This window comes from Trematomus bernacchii, unplaced genomic scaffold (genome assembly GCF_902827165.1).
Source record: "Trematomus bernacchii unplaced genomic scaffold, fTreBer1.1, whole genome shotgun sequence".
NCBI classification, from domain to species: domain Eukaryota; kingdom Metazoa; phylum Chordata; class Actinopteri; order Perciformes; family Nototheniidae; genus Trematomus; species Trematomus bernacchii.
The window spans coordinates 6,407,482-6,435,133 of NW_022987689.1; the positions used below are offsets into that span (position 1 = coordinate 6,407,482).

The window sequence follows — 27,652 nt, forward strand, 5'->3', positions numbered from 1 at the left end:
GAGAACTACACCACCATCATCTCCAGAGGAATGGGTCAGCCTCTGTACTGTAACTCTACAGAGACCCAGTGCATCACAGAAGGGTTGATGTGTGGAAGCATCTACTCTGTGATCGCCTTCTCTGTCACCGGGACATGCTTCAGTCTGCCCAGCGCAGAGGTCCCAGTGCATACATGTGAGAAACGCAGATTTATCACATTTAAGGATGTAGAAAGAATTCTGTCTCAAACTACTCCATCTCTATTTTCCTTCAGTGCCGTGTCCTCCCACAAACGTCACAGCCATGCACACATGTGCTTCGGATCCTGTTCCTGTGTCATGGGTGGCCAGTGACAGTGCCAAATACTACACTGCTGTTGCTGTGAGCGGCGGGGGTCACAAGTCACAGTGCATGACCAACAACACTTCCTGCAGCCTCCCTGGACTCCAGTGTGGGGAGGTTTACACTATTGGTGTGTCAGGAGTTGATGACAACTGCACAGGTCAACTGAGTGACACTGTCTCTTTAAACACAGGTAACACAACCCTGACCACCAGCAAATCTTGAATGAGTGTTTATTTTCCTATTAAATAGTGCTTTTGCTGTTATTTATAAGATTTATCCAGGTTTGTTTTGTTTCCCTCTCCAGAGCCATGTTCTCCCTCTAATGTATCCAGTCAGCGGATGTGTAGCGCTGCCACTGCGCAGGTATCCTGGCCACCTAGTGCCAACGCAGTGAGCTATACCCTGGAAGCCATCAGCAGCGGACAGAACCTCACCTGCAGCAGCTCCAGCCCAAACTGCACCCTGAGTAACCTGGTCTGTGGACAGGCCTACGACATCCTTGTGACTGCCACTGATGGCACATGCGTCAGCAACTACAGTGCCCCCTTCAGACAAAACCCAGGTACAGAGAGAAACGTCTGGCCACGTTTAATCAGACACCACATCTTCTGTGACTGGGACCATCTCTGATGTGAAAAGCCCATCACAGGTTTAAATCAATAGTATGGATTTTTTTAATGTACTTTCATCCAGGCTAAGTAACTTTAGAATAGTGTTTCTAGCAGTAATTCCCATGAAATGAACAACATTATTTGTTGTTGGGAAAATGTTGGAAACCAACATGAGGACTTTTCTCTCTCATCATAAATCCATATCATATTATTAGGCTCAAATACTGTGAGATGGTTGATGAAGCTTTTGAACCTTTTTCTTTTTATCTCATTCTGCAACAACACACTGTAACTATAACAACATGCATCAAGATAATTGTTAGATATTGTGTGTGATATATATACTTGTTACATTTCCTATTGAGGATTTCACATGAAGATTGATAACAGAAGGTATCAATCTTCTGATCTTTTTCTCAGCAAGATAACTGCTAGCATATTTCCAAAAATGTCTGACTCCCCTCGATTCCACCGGGTCCGTCTGCGCCGCGTTACGGCCGCGTTACGGCCGCGTTACGGCTGCGTGGCAGCGTTCACAGCGATCGCGGCCACTCTCGTCAATGGGTGCTATTCCACCAGACGTGCCGCGTTACGGCTAGAAGCGTCCCAGAAGCGTCCCAGAAGCATCTCGGTGCTGGGCTCCGCTAAAAATAGGCGGCTGGTCTATTTTCGACGCAACGCAAGGCGTTGCATAGCGCCGGGCAGGAAGTGGAACGGTCAGAGCATCCAGTCAATCCCCAAAATAAACACAATTTGCTAGTCCTCCGTAGTCTTTCAAGTAGGAGAATAAATGCCAGCGTTCTCCTCCGGTTTACAGGCACTGTGTAAATTATATATATAGAATAATTATGATGATGAATGCATTTTTTTACCACTAAAATACAGCAACACATCTTTGATTCATGTTGTCTATAACTGGACTATTACAATTATTATTAACTTTGTCTGTACAAAGTAGACTGTCCAGGAAATATGCCCAAATCAACAAAAACTGTGAGCCGGCACGCAAGACGCTCCACTTCTGAAACGCTCCTGAAACGCGCCCGGTTGAGTATGACGCTGGAGGAGGTCGGACCAAAACCGCGGCGCAGCCGTAACGCGGCGCAGACGGACCCGGTGGAATCCCGGAATCCTTCAGGAACAAGTTTTAACTGAGAAATCACTTTTTGGAGTTATTAAAACACTGTTCTGTCTCTGTTAGTACCATGCCCTCCAGAGGACTTCAGTACGAGCCTGATGTGTGGCACGAATGATGCAACGGTCAGCTGGAACATTTCTTCGGCTGTGCCCCTCAACTACAGTGTCGCTGCCGTGCCTCTGGCTGAAAATATCAGTTCAGTCTTATGCCAAACTAGCAGTGGCAGCTGTAGGCTGATCGGTCTTCAGTGTGGAGAGACTTATAATGTGTCTGTCAAAGCTTCCTCTGGCAGCTGCAGTGGACAATTTAGCCCCCCACAGACTGTTGAGACAGGTAATAAAGATGTTGATGATATAAGGATGATCATTTCCACTAAATGTGTTTTGTTACATTCATTTACTTCAAGCACTGTGATCTTCCTACAGCACCCTGCCCCCCTCAGAGTTTAACAGCAGTGACAGACTGTGGCACAAACTCTGTCCTGGCGTCCTGGAACGCCTCGGTTGGTGCCACCTCCTACGCAGCGACAGTGATGGGCCCCAACGGCTTCTCTGAAACCTGCTCCTCTTCAAACCTCACATGCTCTGTCTCCGGCCTGCAGTGTGCCAGCCAGTACAACGTTACAGTGAAATCCCAGGGGAACTGCATCAGCTCTCCCAGTCAAACTGTTGTGATAACAGGTTGAGTTAACATATTTTTGAACATTTTATGTAAAACGTTTTTTGACTTTACATCATGTATTTAATTCCCCCTCTCTATCTTGTCTTCCAGGACCATGTGACCCTATCAATGTGACCAGTGTCCTCCAGTGCGGTTCGGATGCAGCCACGGTGTCCTGGGAAGCTGCTGCCGGGGCCGTGGCCTACACTGTACTCGCTCGAGAGGAAAGCTCTCCGTATTATACTTCCTGTAGGAGCAATATGACTTCCTGTCAGCTGAAGCAGCTGCAGTGCGGAAAGGTTTACAACCTGACTGTGATTGCTGAGGATGCCACCTGTAACAGCACTGGAAGCATCAGTACAATCCTGATGACAGGTAGAAAAGAGGGAAACCTGGACAGCCTTAAGCTTTTAAATGCAAAAAGATAAACTTTTTTATTTTAAGGTCTTTAGAAACAACTAATTCTCCGCTTCTTTGCTCCCTCTCAGCTCCCTGCTCTCCCTCAATCCAGAACAGCAGCCTCATCTGTGGCACCAATTCTTCCTCTCTGTCATGGACGCCGATGGCTGATGTCACAAGTTACGTAGTTAATGCGACAGCACCAAACGGGCACACAGTTTCATGCAGCTCAGCTACTGCTACATGCACCCTGACAGATCTGCTCTGCAGTCAAACCTACATGACCACAGTCATTGCACGAGGAAGCCAGTGCGACAGTGCACCTGGCTCAAGCACCAACATTACCACAGGTAAGTGTGTGAATGTTGTTAGAGAATATTAAATAGATATGCTTTCTGCTAAACCTACATATACTTTGTCTTATGCTTTCTTTTCAGCCCCCTGTTCTCCAAGAATTGTATCAAAGCAATATACGTGTGGCAGCAACACAGCAGAGTTCAGTTGGACTGACCCTGTGGGACACCTCAGCTTCCTGGCTCAGGTAGCAGGAGGAGGCTATCAGGATAGCTGCCAGACAACAAACACTAGTTGTTCATTCCACAATCTTCCCTGTGGCTTGGATTTAAATGTAACAGTCCAGGCTCAGGGGGAGGAGTGCATCAGCACCCCCAGTGTCAGCGAATCTCTGGAAACAGGTAATTATTCCACCTATGTAGAGCTTATAAACCAGGCAAAATGAAGAAAAGTAGTCAAACGGATTATAAAGGTACTGGTAAAGGATGGTTTAAAGCTGTTTTTTGTGGTGTATGATATAAAGTGTAAATGATCTCTAAAGTTTAGACACTTTACAGATCCGGGCTAGCTGTCTTTGGGCTAAGCTAATCAAACCGGCTTCTTGCTTCATCTTTATATACCAACTATTGACAAGAAAGCACATTTCCCAAAATCTCAAGCAATTGAATGAACTTCTGAACCTTACAAAGTCTCAGTTGATGCACTGTTAGTAAATAACTTCCTTGTTTCTTTTCTTTTTGTTCCCCAGTCCCGTGTGCCCCGCAGAATGTTAGCGCCACACTGGTTTGTTTCAACCACTCAGCCCTGGTCTGGTGGGTAGGAAGCCCCGGTGCTGTGGGATACAATGTGACAGTGACGGGCAGGGATGGACACGCACACCACTGCCACACCAACACTACCAGCTGTCCACTACCTGACATCCACTGCGGTGAAACCTATAACATCACCGTCACACCATACTCTGAGACATGCACAGGACAACAAAGTGCAGTTTACATCTTTAAAGCAGGTGCTGAAAGGCTTGAAACCATGTTCTACATCTGAGATATCCTTACATTTCAGCTCAACATTAAACACTTTTTTTCCTCTCCCCAGGTCTTTGCGCTCCCAGTAATGTCACTGTGTCTCTGGCTTGTGACGACAGCACTGTCTCATGGTCTCATGTAACAGGGGCTGAGATGTACATTGCAACAGCAACTGCAAATGATGGACACAATCACACTTGCAGTTCTAACTATTCCAACTCGTGCAATTTCACTGACCTCCACTGTGGGGAAACCTATAATGTTACTGTTGTGACTGTAGACAGAGGCTGCTGGAGCGAGCCCAGCTCAGCCGTGGAGCTGAGAACAGGTGAGAGGACACTGTTAAGCGAAAACTGTTGAAATATAGATGCAGCAATTGTGCACTGACACTTTTCTTATCCATTCTGAATTATCCTAGCTCTGTGTCCACCTACCAACTTGCTGGGCCAAGTTAGTTGCGATGATAACACCCTGAGCCTCACATGGGACCAGAGTCAGGTGTCAGGGACCAACTACACTTTACACACTGAGAGGATAGGCACACACACTCCTTCAGTGCTCACTACCTCTAATACCTCACACACTTTGACCAACCTGCTGTGTGGACAGAGATATGCTTTCCGCGTGGCAGCACAGGATGGAAACTGCCGCAGCAGCTACAGTCCGCCCATAGAAATAAGCACAGGTAGGATGTGTTTCTATGGCAACGTCTGCAAGAGTTTACCTGAAGTGAAGAAAGATCATAATCTAAAATCCGTTTTTCACTTCTTCCAGCTCCTTGTCAGCCAACCAACCTGACTGCTCATGTGGACTGTGGGACAAACAGAGGGAACTTCTCCTGGTCTGAGAGCAGTGGAGCAGCTTTCTACACTGTGGAGGTGACGGGAGAGCACGGACACGTCACATCCTGCTCCTCCAATGACACCTCCTGCGCTGTGAGACTTCCCTGTGGCAGGGAGTACACAGCTACACTGGTAGCTTCCACTAACAGCTGCAACAGCAGCAAACATGCTGACATTACTTTTGAGTCCGGTAAGATATAAAGGAACTGTTCCATGACATTACATGACATGTTACTTGCTAGACGCTTTTATCCAAAGCGACTTACATACTCAATACTGTGGGCAATCCCCACAGGAGCAATTTGGGGTGAAGTGTCTTGCCCAGGGACACAACGACATGCTGACTGCAGTGGGGTTTGAACCTGTGATCCCCTGATCCGACCACCAACGCACAACCCACTGCGCCACACACCATGACTTTTCACACTGATAACTATGTTAATTTATTTATAAAAAGAAAGTGAACATAGTTCCATATATGTCAAGGTGAAGAAGATAGCACATCCTGAGGCACAACCAAGCAGTTAAGACTAATGAACAGTTTTGTCACTCATGGATTCAATGAAACAATGTCAACACAACCTTTACATACAGAAAAGGTGAAGGTTAAAGTGGGCCTCCCCAGGGGGGAATCCAAACTGTTTTAGGGGAAGCAGTGAATTGAAGTTTGTTCAGGGATATACGGAGTGTTTACTGTTTTCCTGGTACCCTAGGGTCAGAAACAAATAGTGTGAAGTTATGTTAAACAGCACATTCGGCTTTCCTAGCTTGATTTGTCTATTGGATCAATAGACAAGGGATGTCCACAGTCACAGACTTGTAAACCCCCTTGCTGTTGAGTATGCTCTTACCTGTCATCAAACTCTCTTCCACAGCTCCCTGTCTCCCAGATGATGTCTCAGCCAAGTTAGAGTGTGATACCAACGTGATGAATGTGAGTTGGGCACAGACCCCCGGCTCAGATGATTACACCGCCTGGGCCATCAGCACCGATGGACACAGAGCCTCCTGTAATTCAACCTCCAACTTCTGCTCCATTCATGACCTGCTGTGTGGAAAGCTCTACGAGGTGGCTGTCACCTCCTCCTCCATTCACTGCGAAATCATAGCTGGATCTGACTACAAGGTTCAGTCTGGTCAGTGTAGCACATTGACACCCATAACTGACATTATGTTTGCTGAAGAAATATGATTTTAAAGGAAATATTCCTGTTTGTTCAACCACCTCTAGCTCCGTGTAAACCTGAGAACACCACTGTCGAGGAGAACTGTAGCAGCAACGTCATGACAGTGAAGTGGAACGAGCACAGCAGCACAACACAGAACTACACTGTTAAAGCCATGTCTGCATCAGGTGTAAACTCCACCTGCGACTCCACTGAGAGCCGCTGCTCCTTCCTGAACCTGACCTGTGGTCAGCTCTACACTTTCACTGTGATGGGACACACCAATGTGTGCATGAGCGAGATGAGCACTCCTATAGAGAAGCTCTCAGGTACGCTGAAGATTTCTTAGAGCAACAGTTTGTTTTAGGAATATGCTTATTTGCTCTTTTCTGAGAGTTAGATAAGAAGATTGATACCACTGGTCTGTAAACTAAATATGAATCTACTGCTAGCAGCTGGTTTGCTTAGATTAGCATAATGACTGGAAACATGGGGACACGGCTAGCAACCTGCAGACATAAATGAAGTTATTGCATCTTGCTAATGTCTGTTTTACACTTAAGCTTTTATATGAATTAAACAAACAGGATATGTTCTAGGGAATCTATATGCAGCTAACTGTTGTTATTAGTGTATTATCACCTTTAAGTATTTTCATGTTTTTGTTAGCTCATTTACATGCAATAAAACAAATAAGCATATTTCCCAAAATGTTAAAGTATTCCATAATTTATGTTTCCACTCATCTTTATTCTTCTCAACTGTGTCTTTCTTCTTTTCTAGCCCCATGCCCTCCCACCAATGTGTCAGCTGGACTGAATTGTACTACACTTAATGCTGTGGTGAGCTGGAGTAGCGCGTCTGCAGCCACAGCCTACAGCGTTCAAGCAACCTCCTTAAATGGACACAACTCCTCCTGCAGTGAGATGGGCACATCCTGTGACCTCAGCGACCTGGTCTGTGGACAGCATTACTCTGTTGTAGTGGAGGCCATGCACACAGGATGCTCTGGCCCTGCCAGCACCCCCGCCTGGCTGGTTACAGGTGAGCTCAACTTAAACTGGAACTGTTGATACTTTAACACAGACCCAAACCTAAAAGAGTGACATTAACCCAATTAGCACATCAATTGCCCTGGAAAAATATGTGAATATTATATCAGGACATTTTAGGGGTGACGCAGCTAAAACCAGTGTTGACAATAGCTGTGACATTTAAACTTTTTTTTACTTTTTCTATAGCAAATAGAATCATTTTAGTTCTTCTTGTTCAAATGTTCTTTAAGCATAGTGGTAAAAACTAATATATGTTATCATGACTCGCCCATGTTGGGACTTATACTAGCACCTAATGGCCACATTTTCAAGTCGGCCCTTGTCTGCAATTTTTTTATGTTGAATCAGTGGGAGAGCCTGATTTTTGTTTAAGCAAATCAGTGCAAGTGAACAATAATGACCACAATCTTTAATGATTTTATGTCTGAACAAACCACTATGTTCTCCATTTACTGTATCACTAACATCTTTGTCTTTTCTCCAGAGCCCTGTGTCCCCATGAATCTCTCCGTCCACTACAATGTGAGCACGGCCCAGGTGATGTGGGCGGCAGCACGAGGTGCCAGCTCATACTCCGTCCAGGCTGTGGCTGACCTGGGCTCGGGGGTCACCTGTAACACCAACAACACCACCTGCTCCATGAACGGCCTGCAGTGTGGTCAGATCTACAACGTCACTGTGATGGCACGAAACACCGTCTGTGACAGTATGATCTCTGAAACTAGTCGCCTCATGACAGGTTCGTCATCTCATCGGGAAAGACATGTGAACATATTTACAGTCTAGATTTTTATGTGTGTTTTCCCTTCTTTCAGAACCCTGCCCACCCACCAACGTGCAAGTCAGTAAGGCGTGTGAACAACTCACTGCGACTGTTTCCTGGCAGCAGAGTGACTTCGCTGTGGGTTATGTCGCCTTCTTTGACAACCAAGGTGGCCACTTCGATTCCTGTTATGGCACAGACACAAGTACCCAATGTGTTGTCTCAGGGCTGATGTGTGGAACAGAGTACAACGTCTGGGTCAAGGCACTGGGTCAGCAGTACAACAGCTCTGACAGCGCAGTGGTCTCATTTACAGGTAAAGAGAGGCACCAAAAAAGTGCATTGTCTTTACTCTTAAAAATAAAGAAAATGCACTCTTTCTAACATCCAGCAGGGGGCGACTCCTTATGGTTAAAAGTCTATGTGAAAATCATACGACTTCTCACTTAATGCATTATCTCAGTAATAGTTTGTTTGCTATATAGTGTGATGATGGTATAGCTGTTAAAAGTAAAGTTGTATTCTTCTTGTCCTCACAGAACCTTGCCAGACGAGCAGCATCACAGCCATTATGGACTGTGAGGCCGACTCTGCTACAATATCCTGGCAGCCCAGCGTTGGAGTTGTGTCCTGTGTTACTGAGCTGACGGCTTCATCAGGTCACACCACCAGCTGCACCACCAACAACACCAACTGTCAGCTGAGCTCCCTGCAGTGTGGAGAGGAATACAATGTCACTGTGAAGGCTCTGGGAAATACTTGCAACCAAACTGCTCACATGGCAGGACACCTCACCACAGGTACAGCGGGTTTACCTGTACCTTGTAGCATGTCAGTCAATGTGTTAGTGGAACACCAACCTTTTCACAACCAGGGGACTACTTTTAGAAAACGATAGGAGGCCAGGGGCACATTAATTAACAAAGCATTAATAGCCCAGACCCCCGCCTTCCATGTCACTTTTTCTATAAGCTTTGTACGTTTTTTTATGTCACTTTATTTACATTCAAAGTAAAAAAAAGAAATAATGTGAATTTATGTATTTTCGTTGTGATTTTGAAAATGTCATAAATCACAATATCACTGCGTTTAAGGCTAGGAGTAGAGCACTATCATTGTTTCTTCATTGAATTTAATGTAACTGTCTGCCACTAAGTTAACCCTTTCTGCCTCCAGAGCCCTGTGTCCCCATGAATCTCTCCGTCCACCACAATGTGGGCACTGCCCAGGTGATGTGGGCTGCAGCACGAGGTGCCACCTCATACTCTGTCCAGGCTGTGGCTGACCTGGGCTCGGGGGTCACCTGTAACACCACCAACACCACCTGCTCCATCAATGGTCTGCAGTGTGGTCAGATCTACAACGTCACTGTGATGGCACAAAACCTGGCCTGCAACAGCACTTCTGAACCCTACCACCACATGACAGGTTCGTCATCAGATTCGAAAAAATATTCCTTTAGATGCAGATATGGCTCTTAATGTGTTTTTCCAACTCATGTAAATGTGTGTGTCTTCTTCCTACTCAGAACCCTGCCCACCCACCAACGTTCAAGTCAGTATGGCGTGTGAACAACTCACTGCGACTGTTTCCTGGCAGCAGAGTGACTTCGCTGTGGGTTATGTCGCCTACTTTGACAACCAAGGTGGCCACTCCGCTTCCTGTTATGGCACAGACACAAGTACCCAATGTGTTGTCTCAGGGCTGATGTGTGGCACAGAGTACAATGTCTGGGTCAAGGCGCTGGGTCAGCAGTACAACAGCTCTGACAGCACAGTGGTCTCGCTTACATCAGGTAAACAAACAGAAGCGAAACTGCATGCTGAGTATCTGTTTCTTTGGGTGTCAATTCATATACATACTGATGTGTTCCTCAGCTCCATGTCTGCCCAGAGAGGTAGAGATAGAGGTGGACTGTATTCATGATGGCGCTGCCGTTGTGTCCTGGAATGCTACTTATGGCGCAGCAAACTTTTCCCTGACAGCCATGGTCAGTGGAAGTCTTCTGTCACTGTGTGAAACTCAGCCGAACAGCTGTAACGTGACGGGTTTAAGTTGTGGAGAAACCTACAACCTCAACTTCACCGCCAGCAACGAACAGTGCAGCCTCAGTGCGCCGATGCAAGCTAACCTCACAACGCGTGAGTGTTACAGCAAATCCAATCCTCATAAGTGGCAAATATGAACCAAGGCTTAATTTGTTCAAAATATAACCTCTGTTCACATCTTTTTGTAGGTCCTTGTCCTCCTCAGCGTGTAGATGTGTCCCTGCAGTGTGGCTCCCACACCGCAGTCCTGTCCTGGGAGGAGAGATCTGATGTTGAGCTGTACGTAGCTAACGCCATCAAGACATCAGGAGGGCCGGTGCAGACGTGTAACTCTACAGGCTCTACGTGTCAGTTTGCCAGTCTGGACTGTGGAGAGACGTACAACTTTACCGTAACAGCAGACAGTCAAGGCTGCAGGAGCCAGGCCAGCAGCACCGTGTCCATCCAAACAGGTACTGAAGAAGCTTAGTTACTTCTGCCCGTTTCAATGGTCAAAAGTAACTAAATACTCTTTAACCAAGTACTTCATTCAAGTAACATTTTTAAGATTATTCTACATCAATTGGGTATTTCCATTGTCTGCTGTTACTCTTCTACTTCAACACATTGCATCTATAGCAGATATTGTACTTTTTACTCCCATTTATTTTATTTTGATAGCTATGGTTACATGGCAGATTTTATGTGACCATTTAAAAAAATAGATTCACTGTTCAAAACTGGTATAATCTAATATCTGAGACAACAATTCGCAATGCATAACTTCTGTCACAAGCTTGTGTTTAGTTGAGTTCTCCACCTTCCTCTCTCTCTCCCAGCACCATGCCCCCCCAGCGATGTGACGACCTATGCACAGTGTGAGTTTAACATGGGCTCAGTCAGCTGGGGGTCCAGTGATGGCGCTGAAACATATGTTGCTGTAGCAACTGGGCTTGATGGCCACGCCCACCAGTGTCTCACCAACAGCACCGACTGCAGCTGGAACGACCTGCACTGTGGAGAGGAGTACACTGTTGTAGTGAGGGCAAAGAATGGCAACTGCACAAGCCTGCCTAGCAACAGCTCCATCATCTATATGGGTACGTCGTCTAAAGTTTGTTAAGATTTCTTCTTTTCATTTGGTATCAATAAAAGGGAAAAATGTAGACAGTGTTTATCACACCACTTTTTTTTATTTTTTTTTTATTTTGATAGCTATGGTTACATGGCAGATTTTATGTGACCATTTAAAAAAATAGATTCACTGTTCAAAACTGGTATAATCTAATATCTGAGACAACAATTCGCAATGCATAACTTCTGTCACAAGCTTGTGTTTAGTTGAGTTCTCCACCTTCCTCTCTCTCTCCCAGCACCATGCCCCCCCAGCGATGTGACGACCTATGCACAGTGTGAGTTTAACATGGGCTCAGTCAGCTGGGGGTCCAGTGATGGCGCTGAAACATATGTTGCTGTAGCAACTGGGCTTGATGGCCACGCCCACCAGTGTCTCACCAACAGCACCGACTGCAGCTGGAACGACCTGCACTGTGGAGAGGAGTACACTGTTGTAGTGAGGGCAAAGAATGGCAACTGCACAAGCCTGCCTAGCAACAGCTCCATCATCTATATGGGTACGTCGTCTAAAGTTTGTTAAGATTTCTTCTTTTCATTTGGTATCAATAAAAGGGAAAAATGTAGACAGTGTTTATCACACCACTTTTTTTTATTTTTTTTTTATTTTGATAGCTATGGTTACATGGCAGATTTTATGTGACCATTTAAAAAAATAGATGCACTGTTTGTTTGAGTGATTCAATTAACAAACATATAAAGAGGTTACATTTAGCTTCATCTCCACCAGGTGCTATATTTAAATGTTGCTTACTTATTAAGCCATTAGAAATAACAAAACACTAATTTAATGTACAAAATACTCTAAGGCTATGAAAGCAATCATTTTGTCATTTAACAATAAATCATGTTGTCTATAAGATGTCAATGTTTATGATAAACAAAGAAAAATATCAAAATCGGTGCAGATTAATTTTGTGCCCGACTCCTAATCGATTAATTAACTTAATATTTCATCATATAGGAATTTCTACTTTTACTGAAGGATCTAGTACTTTATTTGTTTCTGCTAAATTGGTCATCATCTTAATTTTTCTCTCTCTCTTTATTTATTATGCTCTCCTCAGAGCCTTGCCAGCCTGTGAACGTTTCTGCTCAGGTGCTCTGTCAGAGTGAGCAGGTCCAGATCTCCTGGTACCAAGCAAGTGGTGTCATGAATTACTTAGTAACAACCACTGGGAGCCTTGGATACGTGAAGATCCACAACGCAACCCAGAGTATTCCGGCAGCTACTTTACCATGCGGACAGGACTACAATGTGACTGTACAAGCACAAGGCAGTGACTGTGACAGCATCCCCAGCAGCCCCGCCTTCTTCAAAACTGGTATAATCTAATATCTGAGACAACAATTCGCAATGCATAACTTCTGTCACAAGCTTGTGTTTAGTTGAGTTCTCCACCTTCCTCTCTCTCTCCCAGCACCATGCCCCCCCAGCGATGTGACGACCTATGCACAGTGTGAGTTTAACATGGGCTCAGTCAGCTGGGGGTCCAGTGATGGCGCTGAAACATATGTTGCTGTAGCAACTGGGCTTGATGGCCACGCCCACCAGTGTCTCACCAACAGCACCGACTGCAGCTGGAACGACCTGCACTGTGGAGAGGAGTACACTGTTGTAGTGAGGGCAAAGAATGGCAACTGCACAAGCCTGCCTAGCAACAGCTCCATCATCTATATGGGTACGTCGTCTAAAGTTTGTTAAGATTTCTTCTTTTCATTTGGTATCAATAAAATGGAAAAATGTAGACAGTGTTTATCACACCTCTAAGGAATTCGTTTTAAATAATTTGATTGTTTAACCCAAGCTTTAAGTCAGTGAAGCAAAAAAAGGGCTTCTACATCTTCATATTCAGCATCAAGCTTTCAATCAGAAATTAATGACAAATTACTATTTGCTTGGATTTAAACTATATTTTCCTTAAAGGACATTCCTACAACATTTTCCATGTTATAAGTAAAAACTGAAATTGTTTTTAAAAGAAACTTAGGAAAATATAAGAAAGTAACAGACCCACATGATAAAACGTTACTTGAAGCAATATGAAAGTTGTCTCACGCACATAAAACAAGTTATTGTTGATACAGACATTTAAACACTCACATCACAGGGTTTGTTAACAAACTAAATGAACACAGTTTTATTAACACATGTTTTTACTTTTGTGCCGTTTACAACACACATTTCTAACTTTAAAATCTCTACTTATTCCCAGCGCCCTGCCCGCCTCAGAACCTGAGTGCTGAGGTCGACTGTTTGTCAAACGACCTGATGATTTATTGGGATGCCGTCAGAGAAGCAGACCACTTTTTGACATCAGTAACTGCAGACAATGGAGTAACCATCGGTGGCTATAACACCACAAACACTGCATGTTCCATCAGAAATGTGACATGTGGGAAAACATTCAGTGTTCATGTCACCTCCATCAGAGGCGCCTGCAGAAGCCAGCAGAGTCAGGCCTACAGTATCATGTCAGGTAAGCAAGCTTCGACAGCCATTCATCCTTGCATACACATATCCTTTCTGTCACCAAAGTAAATGTTATGTCATTTTTACTTTCCAGCTCCCTGCCAGCCTGAGAGAATTAGTGGCAGGCTCGATTGTGTGACAAATTCTGCCTGGATATCATGGGACGCTGCTCCAGGGGCAGACAGCTATACTGTGTCAGCTGTAGGTGAAGACAACTATACAGGCAACTGCACCTCTTCCTCCAACACAACCTGTGAGGTGGAAGACCTGGCCTGTGGTTCACTATATAACTTCAGTGTTATTGCTAAAAACAGCAAATGTGAGAGTCAGCCAAGCGCCACGATCGACCTGCAGACAGGTAACACATTTCTGACTTGTTGAAAGAAATATGCATCTCAATTTGAAATAATGCCCAACCCTGAGTAAAACATAAATGCATACATTCTGCAGTGTCAGTAAATGAAATCTGTCTGTTCCCCCAGCTCCCTGCACCCTCTCTGGTATCACAGCGGTTGCTCAGTGCCACAATTCCTCAATCCTCGTGTTGTGGGATGCAGAGGGAAACACTGTGTACACTGCCACAGCAGAAGCCAGTGATCACACCTACCTCTCCTGCAATAATACTGGCACTAGCTGCTACCTCCATGGAGCCCAGTGTGGTCTCCATTACACCATCATTGTTGCCGCTTCATCAGACCAGTGCAGCAGTCTGAGGAGTCCACCATACAGAATAAGCATGGGTATGTCGATTTCTGTTGATTTTTGTCATGCATTTCATACCATCTTTTCAAGTGCTAACTTTGAAGGACAGTATTGTTTGATGAGTGGTTCCCATTTTTCCTTTGACCTGTGCAACAGTCTGACATTTTGCTTCTTTGGTTATTGCTGAGACTTGGATGATAATATAAATACCAAATTCATATCTGTCCAGTAAATATGAATCCATCAATCTTAGCATAAAGACTGTAAACAGGTGCAAATCACTACCATGGCTCCATCCAAAAATGACAAAATCCACCCACCATCACTCAATTAATAACACAATAATGTGTGAACATTTGCGATATTATGTCAAGAAGTAGTTTTCCTTTAAAACGCCTTAACATTTCTCCATAATATTAACTGTCAGGGACAAAAAAAATATATATATTTTTTTTAATCTGTAGGTATATTTATAAAACGTATATAAAACACACAAAACTGTTTTTTCTGCACCGCCAGATCTTTATCGGGTTGTTTTGACCAACAGTCATTGGTGGTTTGATTAAAAATGACCAAAATCACACCAACTGTTATCAGATTCTAAATCCATGCTCCTAAATCCTGATTGTTGCATCAGTGTAAAAAACATCACTATTTCCCACTTTTTCACAGAGCCGTGTCCACCCAGTAACGTGGTGGTTGGGTCAACCTGTGCGGACGACAGTGCGCTGGTGTCCTGGAGCCCCTCTCTTGTAGCTGAAACATATCATGTGGTCGCAATGGGCGCAAATGGACATGTGCATACATGCAACACCACCTCCAGTAACTGCAGCATATCGGAGCTCCACTGTGGCCAGCAGTATGACATATCTGTGACTGCCAGCCGCGAGAACTGCACCAGCAAAGCCAGTCAAAACGCTACACTTAACACAGGTAGTTGTCTTTATATAGATAGAGAATACCTGTGTACATTCATATGTTGACCAAATATGCCCTAAGGATATTTGTTTCAGCAGTTTTATCATATCTTTCTTTTCTTTTCTGTCCAGGTCCCTGCCAGCCAGATGGTCTCTCAGTTATTTCACACTGTAACAATCAGTCCGCATTGTTGTCATGGACTCCCGGAGATAACGCTGTGGACTACTATGGCTGTGCCCAGGCCGAAAATGGAGACATGCTGTACTGTGAAAGCACAAATCCCAGCTGCACCATCCAGGGCCTTGATTGTGGAACACTTTACAATTTCACTGTTCAGGCCTCAGATGGGACATGCAACAGCTCCGTCAGTGAACCAGTGCAGAGTGGAGCAGGTACAAGAGCTGGTCCAATAACTTAGAAACATTTGCACTGAAATTGATTATTACATTAAATAATCCTCTCTATCTCTTTCGCTCAGCCCCTTGTCCCCCAGACAGTGTTGATGTGGAGTTCTTTACGATGCAGAATGAAGCCCAGATGTTGTACTTCAACTGGTCTCAGATCACCTGTAGAGACACTGAGTATTTGCTGGAGTTAAACGGAAGTCTGCTGGGAGATAGCCAGGCCCTGTTTGAGATCTCTTCCTATTGGACAAGCATGACGCACTTTGAGATTCCTCTCCCCTGCGGTTCATCCTACTGGGCTACAGTGGAGAGCAGGAACACTGGTGGTACCAGCCAGCCCTCTGTGCCGCTCAGTGGTACAACAGGTAAACTACACTTAACACTCAAGCTTCTGTTCAAACATTCTTACATCCTGGATTTCACGGCCTTTGATAACAATTACCTCAAACACGTACTTTTACTTGAGTACTTAAACTCCAGCACAGCTCAGCACATTGTTCCATATTCTACTTTAACAGAGGCATCATTCATTTTATTAGTTACACCTCTCCTTTTCCTACTGTGACCCATTATATCAACAATCTATTAAACACCTGAACTTTTTAAAGAACATCCATAAACAATCATCTGTTTGCATTTTGCTAATTATTTATCTAATATATCATTCCATTTACTTGTGTATATAGACTCTTCTTGCACTATTTCTATTATATTCCTTATTTGTATTTACTTGCACATCTCCAAACATTCTCTTGCATTATTTTATCTGTTTTATTTGTTCTATGTCCTATATATATGTTGCACTGTTGGAGGAGCCTGTGACCTACGTTTCATTGCCATATCTACACTGTAGCTAATGTGCAAATGACAATAAAGCCTTGTAACTTGAAACTTGAAATTGAATCAAAGGTCTACTAGACCATCTAGCTGGAGAATTATGTTCCAATCAATAGCTTAAATGCCTTGGAAACATCTTTTCTAAGTAAGTTATTTCCTGCAGAGTGATGGAGGCCTGTAGGCAGAAGACGCCGCTTTTTTCTAGGCTACATGAATACAATAATCTTTCAAAGAGACATTTTGGTTATTTCGCATGAGAGATGTGTGTTTGTTTTCGGAATGATTTCTGATTCTATTTATTGGCTGCTGGCTTACTTTCAGACATTTCATCACAACTATTTCAACAATAGGGAAAAGCCTGACATTTTAAACAAAGACTCCTGATGTTTTATCTAACTGTAATTTCTCTTCTCCTAGCTCCATGTCCACCAATAGCAGTGGAGTACAGTGGTAACAACACCTTTGCCACAGTTTCATGGAACACGTCAGTGTTTGCCACCTCATACACCGTGTACGACAACAGTGTGACGCCCAGATCTCAGCTGTGCAGCACTGCAGGACTGTCCTGTTCTCTGCACAGCATCACTTCCACTGACCTGGTGATAACAGCCAGCAACACAGCTGGGGACAGTGAAGAGACAAGTGTGTCAATCGGTAGGAACTGACTGGAGTGTGTGTGTGTATGTGCGTGCAAGTGTGTTATATAATATTTGACACATTAAAAAAGATTGTTTTTAACAAATTAAATTATGAAATCTTTCTTTCTTTCTTTAGCAGGTTCCTCAGGTCGCAGAAGAAGAGATCTAAGTGGACACTCCCTAGAAAATGGTGAGTTTGTATTTTTTTTAAACAAATTTTACAAAATACATTTTAGAATTGGGAAACATTCATAATTCTTAACCACAAATAGTTTAGTCCAAAGAAACATTTGAAGGGGGAGACTTGAATGCTGCTTTTGATTAGCTTCTAATGTTAAGCCTAATGTGAAGATTACTTTCCACGCATGTAAATTAATTAGCTTTCATGCAAGCTTTTTCATTCCTTATTTATTGGACAAACTATTCTCAAGTCAAGCTGGAACCTAATTCAAAACTGTGACTTGTTTATTTCCAATAGGAGGCCTCCCAGCTCCAGTACTACATGTCAAACAAGCACTGCCAACAGTTATTTTCCTGGAGTGGTCTCCAGTTGAAGCTGCCTCCCAGTACAGCCTGCTCATCAGGAAGCAGGACAGCTCCAGAGAGTCAGAGGAGATAACGGTGCAGGGCGAGAGCATCATTCTCACTGATCTGATTCCAAACTCGGCCTACTGTTTCTCTGTGTCGGCCGAGTACACTGCAACTAGTGGACCTCAGTCGGAGCCTGTGTGTGTGCAAACAGCACAGGAGCTGTCCCAATAGGAAAACACTTGTGTAGACACAGCTAGGGGTCTGCAAACGTCTCAGGACTCAAATGTGGGGATAACTGTCAAGGTGGCAGCATTGTCAACATATGAGAATGACAAATTGTTTACCATTTACCAAATAACAATAACTTTAGTTCTGTAACCTTGATAAGATTTCATGTGACATCTTTTGATATAACACGGGAATTAGCATGGGTTACATATATTTACACTCATGAGGTATGACACTAACATATATTCCAAAGAGCTCATGACCAAAGGGTTTTAAGTTTATCTTTTCTATACTGTGTAAAAAACATATTATCATTTGCCTACTGTTGGTTGAAGTTACATATTTTATATCTGGGGGTTTGTTCTATTTCATATATTTGCATTGCTTTTGTAAATTATGTAATAGTCATCTTAGAGTTAATATATCCTGCCTGTGTATTTTATATGAAAGCTATGTTCAGACTACATTCTAATAAAACTAACCAAAGATATTATTTGAATTCATCCTGTCTCAACTCAATGGTTGTAATATCCTTGAACTGCTATAAATGTGATGGAATGACAAATACATGGATATTCCTTTGAAAACAAGACTAAAAACATGTTGTTTGTAAAAGTGTTTTATTAGAAAACAAAATGCAACAGAGCAATAACCCAAACACAGCACAGGCAGGGCTCAGTGTGTGTGGTAAAAATGACCCCTTGCAGACGGCCCTTAGAGGATTAAAACATTCTCAGACTGACGACACACGACCATGGAGAGAGTTGCTTTGTGAAGTCATTGTCTAACAACATGGCTGCTAATCTCAAATTTGTATGTCATTCGCCAGACAAATGCAGTGTATTTATTCAAATCTATAGAAAAGTGTTTTGTACTGCCTGAAAACAAGTTATTATTTATACATTGCATAAATGATATAACGACAGTTCTTAGTTGAGCTTTCAGCGCCATGGGAACCCGACTGAGCATGCAATGCAACTCAGACCCCTGATCGCGTGTCGACGGCCTCTGAAACGGTATTTACAAATCCACATCTTCACGGGGCAAACAGACGCACAATAGAAAATTAAAATGCAATTTTTGCCACTTTTTAAATTTCAAGTGAAGACTAACAATGGTCTAATGGGGAGTGAAAAAAGGCAGAAAAACATAAAGCAATATTACATTGGCCAAAGACAAAAACTCCAGGTGTCCAATGTGCCGACATTCTTCTCTTCTAATTAACAACTGGGTAAAAAAGAGGGGAGGAAAACACAAGAGGAAAAGAAGTAATATTGCTGGCAGGCGACATTTACTCAGTGCTCTGACTCCTTCTGCGTCCAATATGTTTACTATGGTCATTATTGGGCTCTCTCTGATGATGGCTCCTGTCTTTGCTACCACTACGTTTGTGAGAGCGCTGTTCTCCGTCCCTCTCCCTGTCTCTCTCTCTGCTGTCTCTCTTCCTGCTCTTCTCTTCCCCCCCGCTCTTGTGCTTCCTCTCTCTACTGCGACTTTGGCTCTGCCTTTTGGCCTTCCTCTCTTCTCTGTGCCTTTCCCGGTCCTCTTTATGCCTCTTCTCATCAGTCTCCCCCCTGCTCTTTTTATCTTTGGACCTCTCCCCCTCTACGCCTCTGTCTTTATGGTGTTCCCTCTCTTTCCTCTTGTTCTTGTCGTTCTTGTCGTTCTTGTCGTCCCCGCCGTCTCTTTCTTTGTCCCTGCGTTCGTTCTTTCTGTCCCTGCTGCCACTCTTTCTACGCTCCCTCCGGTCTTGGTTTCTGTCTGCGCTGCGGGACCGCCGTTTCTCCCTGTCCCCTCGCTCCCCCCTCTCCCTCTCCCCGCCCCCCCTCTCTTTCTTCTGGCGGTCCCGCTCCCTCTCCAGCTCTCGGTCAAAGCTGGGGCCGTGTCGTTCTTTCTCGCGGTGGTGGCTCCTGCTCCTTGACCGTTTGGGGGACTTTTTTGGGCTTGGTGTCTGTTTTGGTGTCCTGACAAAAAACAGAGCAAGCAATTACACTTTCTGGTCATATAGATAACACAACCTACATAAGTAAGAATTAGAGTAAAGAGAGTCATGGCAAGAGTTTGCAACCAGGGTTCCTGCCGGTTTCGCCAACTCAAATTTAAGACTTTTTAAGACCTTTTTAAGACCACTTTGAATAGAATTTAAGACCTATTTCACGGCAAGAAAGTATGAAGGAAAATTGCTATGAAAGAAGAAATACGTCCCATAATTACACAAAGTAAATGTATTCATGTTCAACATAAGAACAATGACTGAACATAACAGCCCAGAACTGTGTTAGCGTGTTAGACAAAAAGTGTGTGTGTGTGTGTGTTAGGGCTGTGCAATTAATCGTATTTTAATCGCAATTACGATTTTGGCCTGCCACAATTACGAAAACAACATAATAGAAAAAAACGATTATTTTGCTTTGCTAGGTTGTGACAGTGCACTAGAACATATTTGATCTAATTAATTTTGTCTCATTTATTTTTATTTATCATATTTATATGTTTAGTAGCTTAACCAAAATATTTGTTGATCTTGTTTATTGGTATTTATTATTTTGATATTATTTATTTAAATGTATCATTTATTTTTGTATTGGTTTTTCAGTTGAATTATACGTTCAGGGTAATCAACAGTTAAAAATATACTATTCAAATTATTATTTGTTTTAAAGTTCAATAAATGGATGTTTTCAAAGTCAATGAATAATCGTATTTAATAATCGTGATATCAATTATTGACAAACATAATAGTGATTATGATTTTTGCCATAATCAAGCAGCCCTAGTGTGTGTGTGTGTGCGTGTGTGTGTGTGTGTGTGTGTCAAGAGCTATATTCAGAGCTCTGCTGCCTTGACTACAATCTTTCATCGTTGCTGTTGTATGATTGGTGTTTAACTACGGTATTTAGCGTCTACAGCACCTCCGCTTTCGAAGACCCAAACGTCGCCCGGAGGTCCCCCGGTGTTGTTGCGGGAGCTGCTGCACTAGCTAACGCTGCACTAGCTAACGCTACATTAGCAAAACAAACGCAAATTTATTTTGCAAAAGGTGCAGCGGGCTTCAAACACAATCCCTCCACTGATTTCAACCAAGCACTAAATTCGATGTTTTCCAACCAAATACGGTTGAACTTACACTTCCCCATATTTATTTGTAAGTAGATTTGAAGATACATGAGTTTCTGACTGCCGCTAGCTGAAGCTTGCTTGCTAGGTTACTAGCTGGGTGTTCTCCGATAAGGGGCCGGGGGAAACAAAGTTAGTGATTACTGGTTCCATGTTGATTTATTTCAATACAGATTGTTGGGGGGAACTGAAAGGCTCTTACCGTAGGCTACAGGTTACTTTGCAGCCCGGACATTTCCCCCAAAACACATTTAGACGCGATCGCAACACAGAAGTACCTTTCAAATCCCATCATTTTTAAGACCTTCTAAATCATATTTAAGACCTTTCTTATTTTTTTGGTCATATTTAAGACCTTTTTAAGGCCTTAAATTCAGATTATCAAATTTAAGACTTTTTAAGACCCCGCGGGAACCCTGTGCAACAGACAACCTTTTAATTGTGTTACCTGGAGCCGCGTTGTTCTCCTTGCTTCCCTGGCTCCTCTACCTCGGGTTCCTCCTCCGGCGTCTCTTTCACGGGAACTTTACGAGGCCTGGCCTTCATCTTCACGTCAATAGATTTCTGCACGGGCACCGGGATGCGGGGAAACAGAGTGGAGAACCACTCTAGTTTGGTCAAGAAGGAGCGCAGCATCTCTCCAACGGTCATCACACAGCCGCCCCCTGCCTTCACGTCAAGCTCCTGAAATCAAACGGTGGGAAAGAGCCATAGGAAAACTCAATTAACACAGCCAGGCAGGGCAGAGGTAAATGTGTGATCGTTGTTTCAATCTAGCCTTAACATATATTTTTTGTGATGACCAAGTACTGAAACTTCACCTCTGTTCATCTAGCTTAATCTCTCAAAACCAATCAGATGTGGCTGAATTTTCTTTGCCAATGACAGGATAGAGAACTATAAATATAACAAAAGTCTTACCTCATTTAAACTCTGGCTGTTTTAACAGTGTGAGCGTTTATAATCAAAGGACTGTTATTTCGGGATGCACCCCCCTTTTCTTAAAATCATCTGTTTATAACAGTAGTTCAAAAGTGGTGGCATCTACTGTAAACAGACTGAAAATGAAGGAAAAAGCAGCATCTGAAAACATTGAAACTCAATGCAAGATAAACCATGGCTTCTTTTTGTTGCTTTTCCAAGACCACAATGGACTCTTAAGGGGGTGTAAGCGCTTAAAAATTGCCCACAGTGTAAGAACAGATTGGAGCGGGTAGGCAAAGTGCACACCAGTTGAAGAGTTATTGACTTGATATGGTCAGGAACAGCCGCTTTGCACTCACACACGCAACCCAACAGTGCTGAGATACAATATCCAATTCACCTGCTGCACAATGGGCATCTAAAGAAAAAAACAGGGGAATTAACCAGTTGGGAAGGATTTCATATGATCAGTTCAAATATAATGCAACAGAACATCGAAGGGGGCCTAGCTGCACAGTCTGGTATCAAGTATAATTTTAACCAAAAAGGACCAATCTGTAAGATTTAACGGCAGAAATAAAATACATTATTCCTAACTTTCCTTCTCGATCGTGTTGAATCGCGTGAAACGATGTCTATCACTACATAAGGTGCAGGTCCTCTTCCACAGGGCGCACCATTTTGCAACGACCATGTTTCTACAGTAGCCCAGAATGAACAAACTAAAACATTTATTTCATGCTTTAGGAGTCACTACTAGTTTACACTAAATCCTACACACTGATCCTTTAAAATATGGCGAATCCCTAATAGATGTATGCAACAGTCGACATGTGTTATTAGTTTGGGTATACATGTCTGCTTGACTGTATGCAAATGAATGATCCAATTACTATTTATCCCACATTTTGTGGTCCTGATGGAAGCTTATAAAAATTAAAAGGCATGCCTTATCATTACATTAACTTAAAGATTTAATTTGCATCGTATCCATTACTTACCCTGATAAAAATCAGCAGCAGCACAGTGAGCAAGTAACCTAGCTACTCAGGTTTAGAGCACAGAAACTGGGGACAATTAAGCCAAATGAAGGCAAAGGTGAAAAATCAGTTCATGAGCATCACAAGGGGGGGAGATGGAGAGCTTTTAACATGTGTCTTTTGACAACGTATTTATTTGAGAGAAAGAAACATCAAATTATTACCCGAAGTGACATACCTCCTCATCATCCAGGAAGCCGTCGTACCAATCTACCAAATCTGCTGGAGGCTGAGTGTATCTGAACAAAACAGAGAGCATAATGAGCATTTGCATTTGTGGACCTGTATCAATAATACCTATACACACACACTTTCAGACAAATTGAAGTTAAACTTTTTATGATCCGAGTCCTGCATGAAAAATGCATTGCAACTAGAACATTGCAATAAAATGTTTCTTATACACTATGGATACATTTTAGTAGCATAGTGAAAATTAAAAAATATATCATCGATCAATTAACTTTTTTATATTTTTAACTCAAATATTGCCTTAGAACAAAACATCTCCAATTCCATCAACATGATGTCTTAACCAAAATGTGCAAAAATATCTAGCAATATTTGCAAAGTATACAAAACAATCTCCAGCCAAAAAAGACCTACCTTATGTACATGAAGCCAAGTGCTCTGATGTAAGGAGAGTCTGAGTGAGTGATCAGACCCATCAGCTGTTTGCGAGTCAGCTTGAGAGTAAACAGTTTGTATAGAAGACAGTAAGCAGTAGACACAATACCACCAGTCCCGACTCCACGCACCTAACAAGGATGAAGACATATTTGTAAAGCACATTATTTACAGCAAACCTATTCACAAAAACGGACCCTTGGACAATACTTAAGCATTAAAGTACAACAATGAAAGTACTTATAAATTGTGTAAATGTTTCATACTTGTAAGTCATCATCCTCGAGTTTGGAAAGGCAAATGTAGAGGGGGGGAAAAGATGGGGAATATAAAAAGCACGTACTTCTCACTTACCCCTCCGCACATTCCAGTCTGGCCTGCAGTCTTTCTGCTTCCCTTTTCCCAAGGCTCAGCGTGATTCACCTGTAGACATACACAACAATGTAAGGAGTCTTAAGGACAGTTAACACACTTACATATGTCCATGAAACATTATTTGAGCTGCCAATACACATCTGAACTTCCTCTGAGCGTTAGTGAAGCTGGAGTGATATATGCCAGTGTTTAAATGACACTATGATAGCAACAGGTATTCATTTAAAGTCTTTACTGCTAAACATAAATGTGATAGGTGGATTTGGTTTATAGCAAGGCTGTGTAGATTAACAACAGCCATTTTAGAAAATAGATTTTTTTTTTTAAACCTTTATTGACATAATACTTTACTGGCCTTTTTGTCAATAAAGACAGAAGAACGTATCAGGGAACAGTTATTCTGCTCTGGCAGTCAGAGACCCCTACCACCTGCCGCTTTTAAGCGGTCAAACCAGCATCATCATTTTACTATTTCTGAAAATATAAAAAACAAACATTCAAGTAATCTTTGTTTATAACGGCAGCCATGCTTTTACGTTAGTTAACGTAAGCTCACTTAGAAGTTAATGTGGCGTTGCCGATAGAAATATTAAGGTCCCGTATGTGTGCGCAATTGTTTGAGATACTCGGACATCTTCCCGAGTACTTGTGTTACGATATATAATACTAGGTCTTTGTGGTGGCAGTTTCCCTTGGTATTTGACCACTATAGTAAATTGCTATCGCTACCTTAAAGCTAGATAGACTGTACGGCGGTTATCTAACTAGCATGCGGGTTAGCATTTGCTAAATTTACCTTGAAGTAGATTTCGTCCACAACTTCATGGTACGTCTTAAGTTCGTAAAGCTGAACTTTGAAATACGGCGAAGACAGCACATTTGTGAGAATCATTGGGTTGAGGTTCATAGTCTTTTCGTTGCCCCACAGGGGCAATACATTTCCATGTTTTCCTGATGCAGGCTTGCTAACGGCCTGTGTTGGTAGCTGGTTTCCGACGTTAGCCATGTTAGCTAAATCCCACGCCGCTCAGGATAGTGTACAGTTAGCGTATTTCCGATTACAGATCCATCAATATAACATAGTGAAGTGTCGATATTTAACAGTTCCGTCGGTTCTCTTGTAGTTGATTTGTTGTTGAATTGACGATCACAACTTCCCGCCGTCGCTGTAACGCTAGCTAAAGCGCTGTTGCCGTTGCGCGTTGGGAACCGGAAGTGAACGTTTGTGCTGTGAACTGCGAACCACCGCTGCGTCAACAGGCTTTATGTTAGGAAAATAAAAGCATGTATGCACATACCGATGTGTATCAATTGTGAAATTGATCACTGAACGTATATTCCGTAAATATTGTTTGTTATTATTATTATATAATGTGGTGAATGGAAAATATGTAAGTCGTTGTTGCTTTTTAACACAATGTATCTTTCTTAGTACGTGTTTACTTTGAAATGTTTGCTTTGCCTAAACCGGAAATTCAATGATCGCAATATTATGAAACTACACCTGCCGATTTAAAGTGATCTTTAACCCTTCTCTTGCGTTTCGGGTCAAAAGTGACTGAGTGACTTTGTTTTTTATCATAAATATTGTGTTTTTCATCCAATTGCCTCAAGACCTTATGTTATCCTCCACACTAGGCCTCTGAGCATTATACAATTGATGATCACCACTTGCATTGATTTTTTTGTGATTTATTCAACAGTGAAACACCCATGATGTTTTCGGTCAGAATTGACCGCCAAAGGAAATGAATGGGTATGAGTGTATCATGTTCATCCTGCAGATGGAAAACACACACACACACACACACACACACACACACACACACACACACACACACACACACACACACACACACACACGGTTCAAGGTTCTTTATTGTCAAACTGACATAGCTACAGAGTAATTATGTTGTTGAAAATCTTATGTCACAGGCTTCTCCAACAATGCAACATAATAACAATACAGATAGCAAGAGCAATACAAAAAGAAAAATAGTTATAAAATAAAGTGAGCATGTGGAATAGTGCAGTACGAGTCGATATACAAGTTATTGGAATGATATTAGATACATATTACTGAGTAGCAGATGAATGTTTTGAAGTTGTTTCAGCAGTTCAATTGTTTAACAGTCTCACTGCCCGCGGGAAGCAACTGTATCCGAATCTTCTTGTCTTTGCCAGGATGCTGCGGTAACGTCTGCCAGACGGCAACAGATAGAACAGTTTGTGGCTGGGGTGATGGGGGTCTTTGATAATCCGTAGTGTTTTCTTCCTGAGCCGCTGGGAGTAAAGGTCCTCCATGGATGGCAGCTCCGTCCTGGTGATGTGCTGTGCAGTTTTCACCACCCTCTGTAATTCACCCCTGGTGTCATTCTGTCTGTCACCCCTTGATTTGACTTGCTTTGACTGTTCAAATGAGATGTCAACCATCAAAATTGGATAAGGGGTTCCAGAGATATCACTGTGCAAAACACACCGGTCAATTTTGACCGAAAATAGTATGGGAATGACCTAACGCAAGTGAAGGGTTAAGCTTCCATTTTCGTGATATTTACATATTTAATATGGAGTGTTATACATGGTAATAAAAAAACACATTGAGTTAGTTGTCTGGTATCCCCTTAATGTTAAATGCTCTGTCTTTTGGTTATTTTATGTAATTTGTTAATTTTAAAGTGTATACAACTATTACAAATGTGCCATGGACTCTAGAATAAATCATTGCCTAGAACAGGGGTAGCCAACACGGTGCCCGCGGGCACTTGGTCAACGTGAGTCGCCCGCGGGGCATGTTCTAAAAATAGCTCGCCAAGCAAATCCAAAATGTATAAAATACACAAAACAAAAAAGGAAATGTAATTAAAAGAATCTACCCTATGCATAAACGAAACCTAAATCATAGCGCACTCTATCTACTTACTACAACTCTATATCTATCTAACACCCCTCCTCCCCCCACCCCCACAATGAATATCGACCAATCACGTTCTTGCTTGATTTGCGGGACCAGCGCATGGATGTATAATAAGAACCAGCGTTGCAGTCTGGAAGAAAAGCAATGTGGCACCTCCCCGCTGATTTTCCTTCTGGCAGAATCTACACAACACATCAGCCCCATTGAGCAGCCTATCATGCAGCCTATACAGCACATGAGGGGCAGAGCTTTACTGTGTGTGTTGCAACTTGCATGTATTTATTGCACTTGACGCACACACACGCATGGCGTAATTTCCACCTGGGACAGGGGGGAAATGTCCCCCGCTCTTTTCGAAATCCCGTTTGTGTCCCCCCACTTTACAAATATGTTTATTATTTTTTTTTAACGCAAGCCGTCATCGACACGGAGGAGCACACAGCCTCTGTGAGCGAGAGAGAGAGAGAGAGCGAGCGAGACAG

The 27,652-nt window shown here is 42.9% G+C and overlaps 3 protein-coding genes across 4 annotated transcripts; 2 read left to right on the forward strand and 1 right to left on the reverse strand.

Annotated features, from left to right (window-relative positions):
• The first annotated feature begins 391 nt into the window (after positions 1 to 391).
• Positions 392 to 7,444, forward strand: LOC117488581 (fibronectin type III domain-containing protein 7-like). Its single transcript, XM_034137577.1, has 15 exons — positions 392 to 515; positions 630 to 887; positions 2,138 to 2,407; positions 2,500 to 2,754; positions 2,846 to 3,109; positions 3,223 to 3,483; positions 3,571 to 3,828; positions 4,176 to 4,436; positions 4,523 to 4,780; positions 4,871 to 5,137; positions 5,227 to 5,484; positions 6,170 to 6,430; positions 6,526 to 6,789; positions 7,244 to 7,319; positions 7,429 to 7,444. The coding sequence occupies exons 1-15, from the start codon at positions 392 to 394 to the stop codon at positions 7,442 to 7,444; spliced, it is 3,351 nt and encodes a 1,116-aa protein (XP_033993468.1).
• Positions 7,411 to 18,578, forward strand: LOC117488855 (receptor-type tyrosine-protein phosphatase beta-like). Of its 2 annotated transcripts, XM_034137997.1 has the most exons (21): positions 7,411 to 7,504; positions 8,000 to 8,254; positions 8,331 to 8,594; positions 8,818 to 9,078; positions 9,455 to 9,706; positions 9,807 to 10,073; positions 10,156 to 10,419; positions 10,515 to 10,778; positions 11,145 to 11,405; positions 11,679 to 11,939; positions 12,507 to 12,764; positions 12,861 to 13,121; positions 13,656 to 13,919; positions 14,007 to 14,270; positions 14,395 to 14,652; positions 15,287 to 15,547; positions 15,664 to 15,924; positions 16,011 to 16,301; positions 17,191 to 17,427; positions 17,548 to 17,601; positions 17,890 to 18,578. In XM_034137997.1, exons 1-21 carry the CDS (start codon positions 7,453 to 7,455, stop codon positions 18,171 to 18,173), a joined length of 5,094 nt encoding a protein of 1,697 aa, XP_033993888.1. In that variant the 5' UTR covers positions 7,411 to 7,452; the 3' UTR covers positions 18,174 to 18,578. The 2 variants fall into 2 exon arrangements, with proteins under 2 accessions (XP_033993888.1, XP_033993889.1); XM_034137998.1 differs by lacking the exon at positions 12,507 to 12,764.
• A 195-nt stretch (positions 18,579 to 18,773) lies between these two features.
• prpf38b (pre-mRNA processing factor 38B) lies at positions 18,774 to 25,471 on the reverse strand. Its single transcript, XM_034137979.1, has 6 exons — positions 25,050 to 25,471; positions 24,233 to 24,301; positions 23,858 to 24,009; positions 23,430 to 23,490; positions 21,736 to 21,971; positions 18,774 to 20,134 (listed from the first exon to the last, which is right to left on the reverse strand). Exons 1-6 carry the CDS (start codon positions 25,257 to 25,259, stop codon positions 19,462 to 19,464), a joined length of 1,401 nt encoding a protein of 466 aa, XP_033993870.1. The 5' UTR covers positions 25,260 to 25,471; the 3' UTR covers positions 18,774 to 19,461.
• Between the last annotated feature and the right edge of the window lie 2,181 nt (positions 25,472 to 27,652).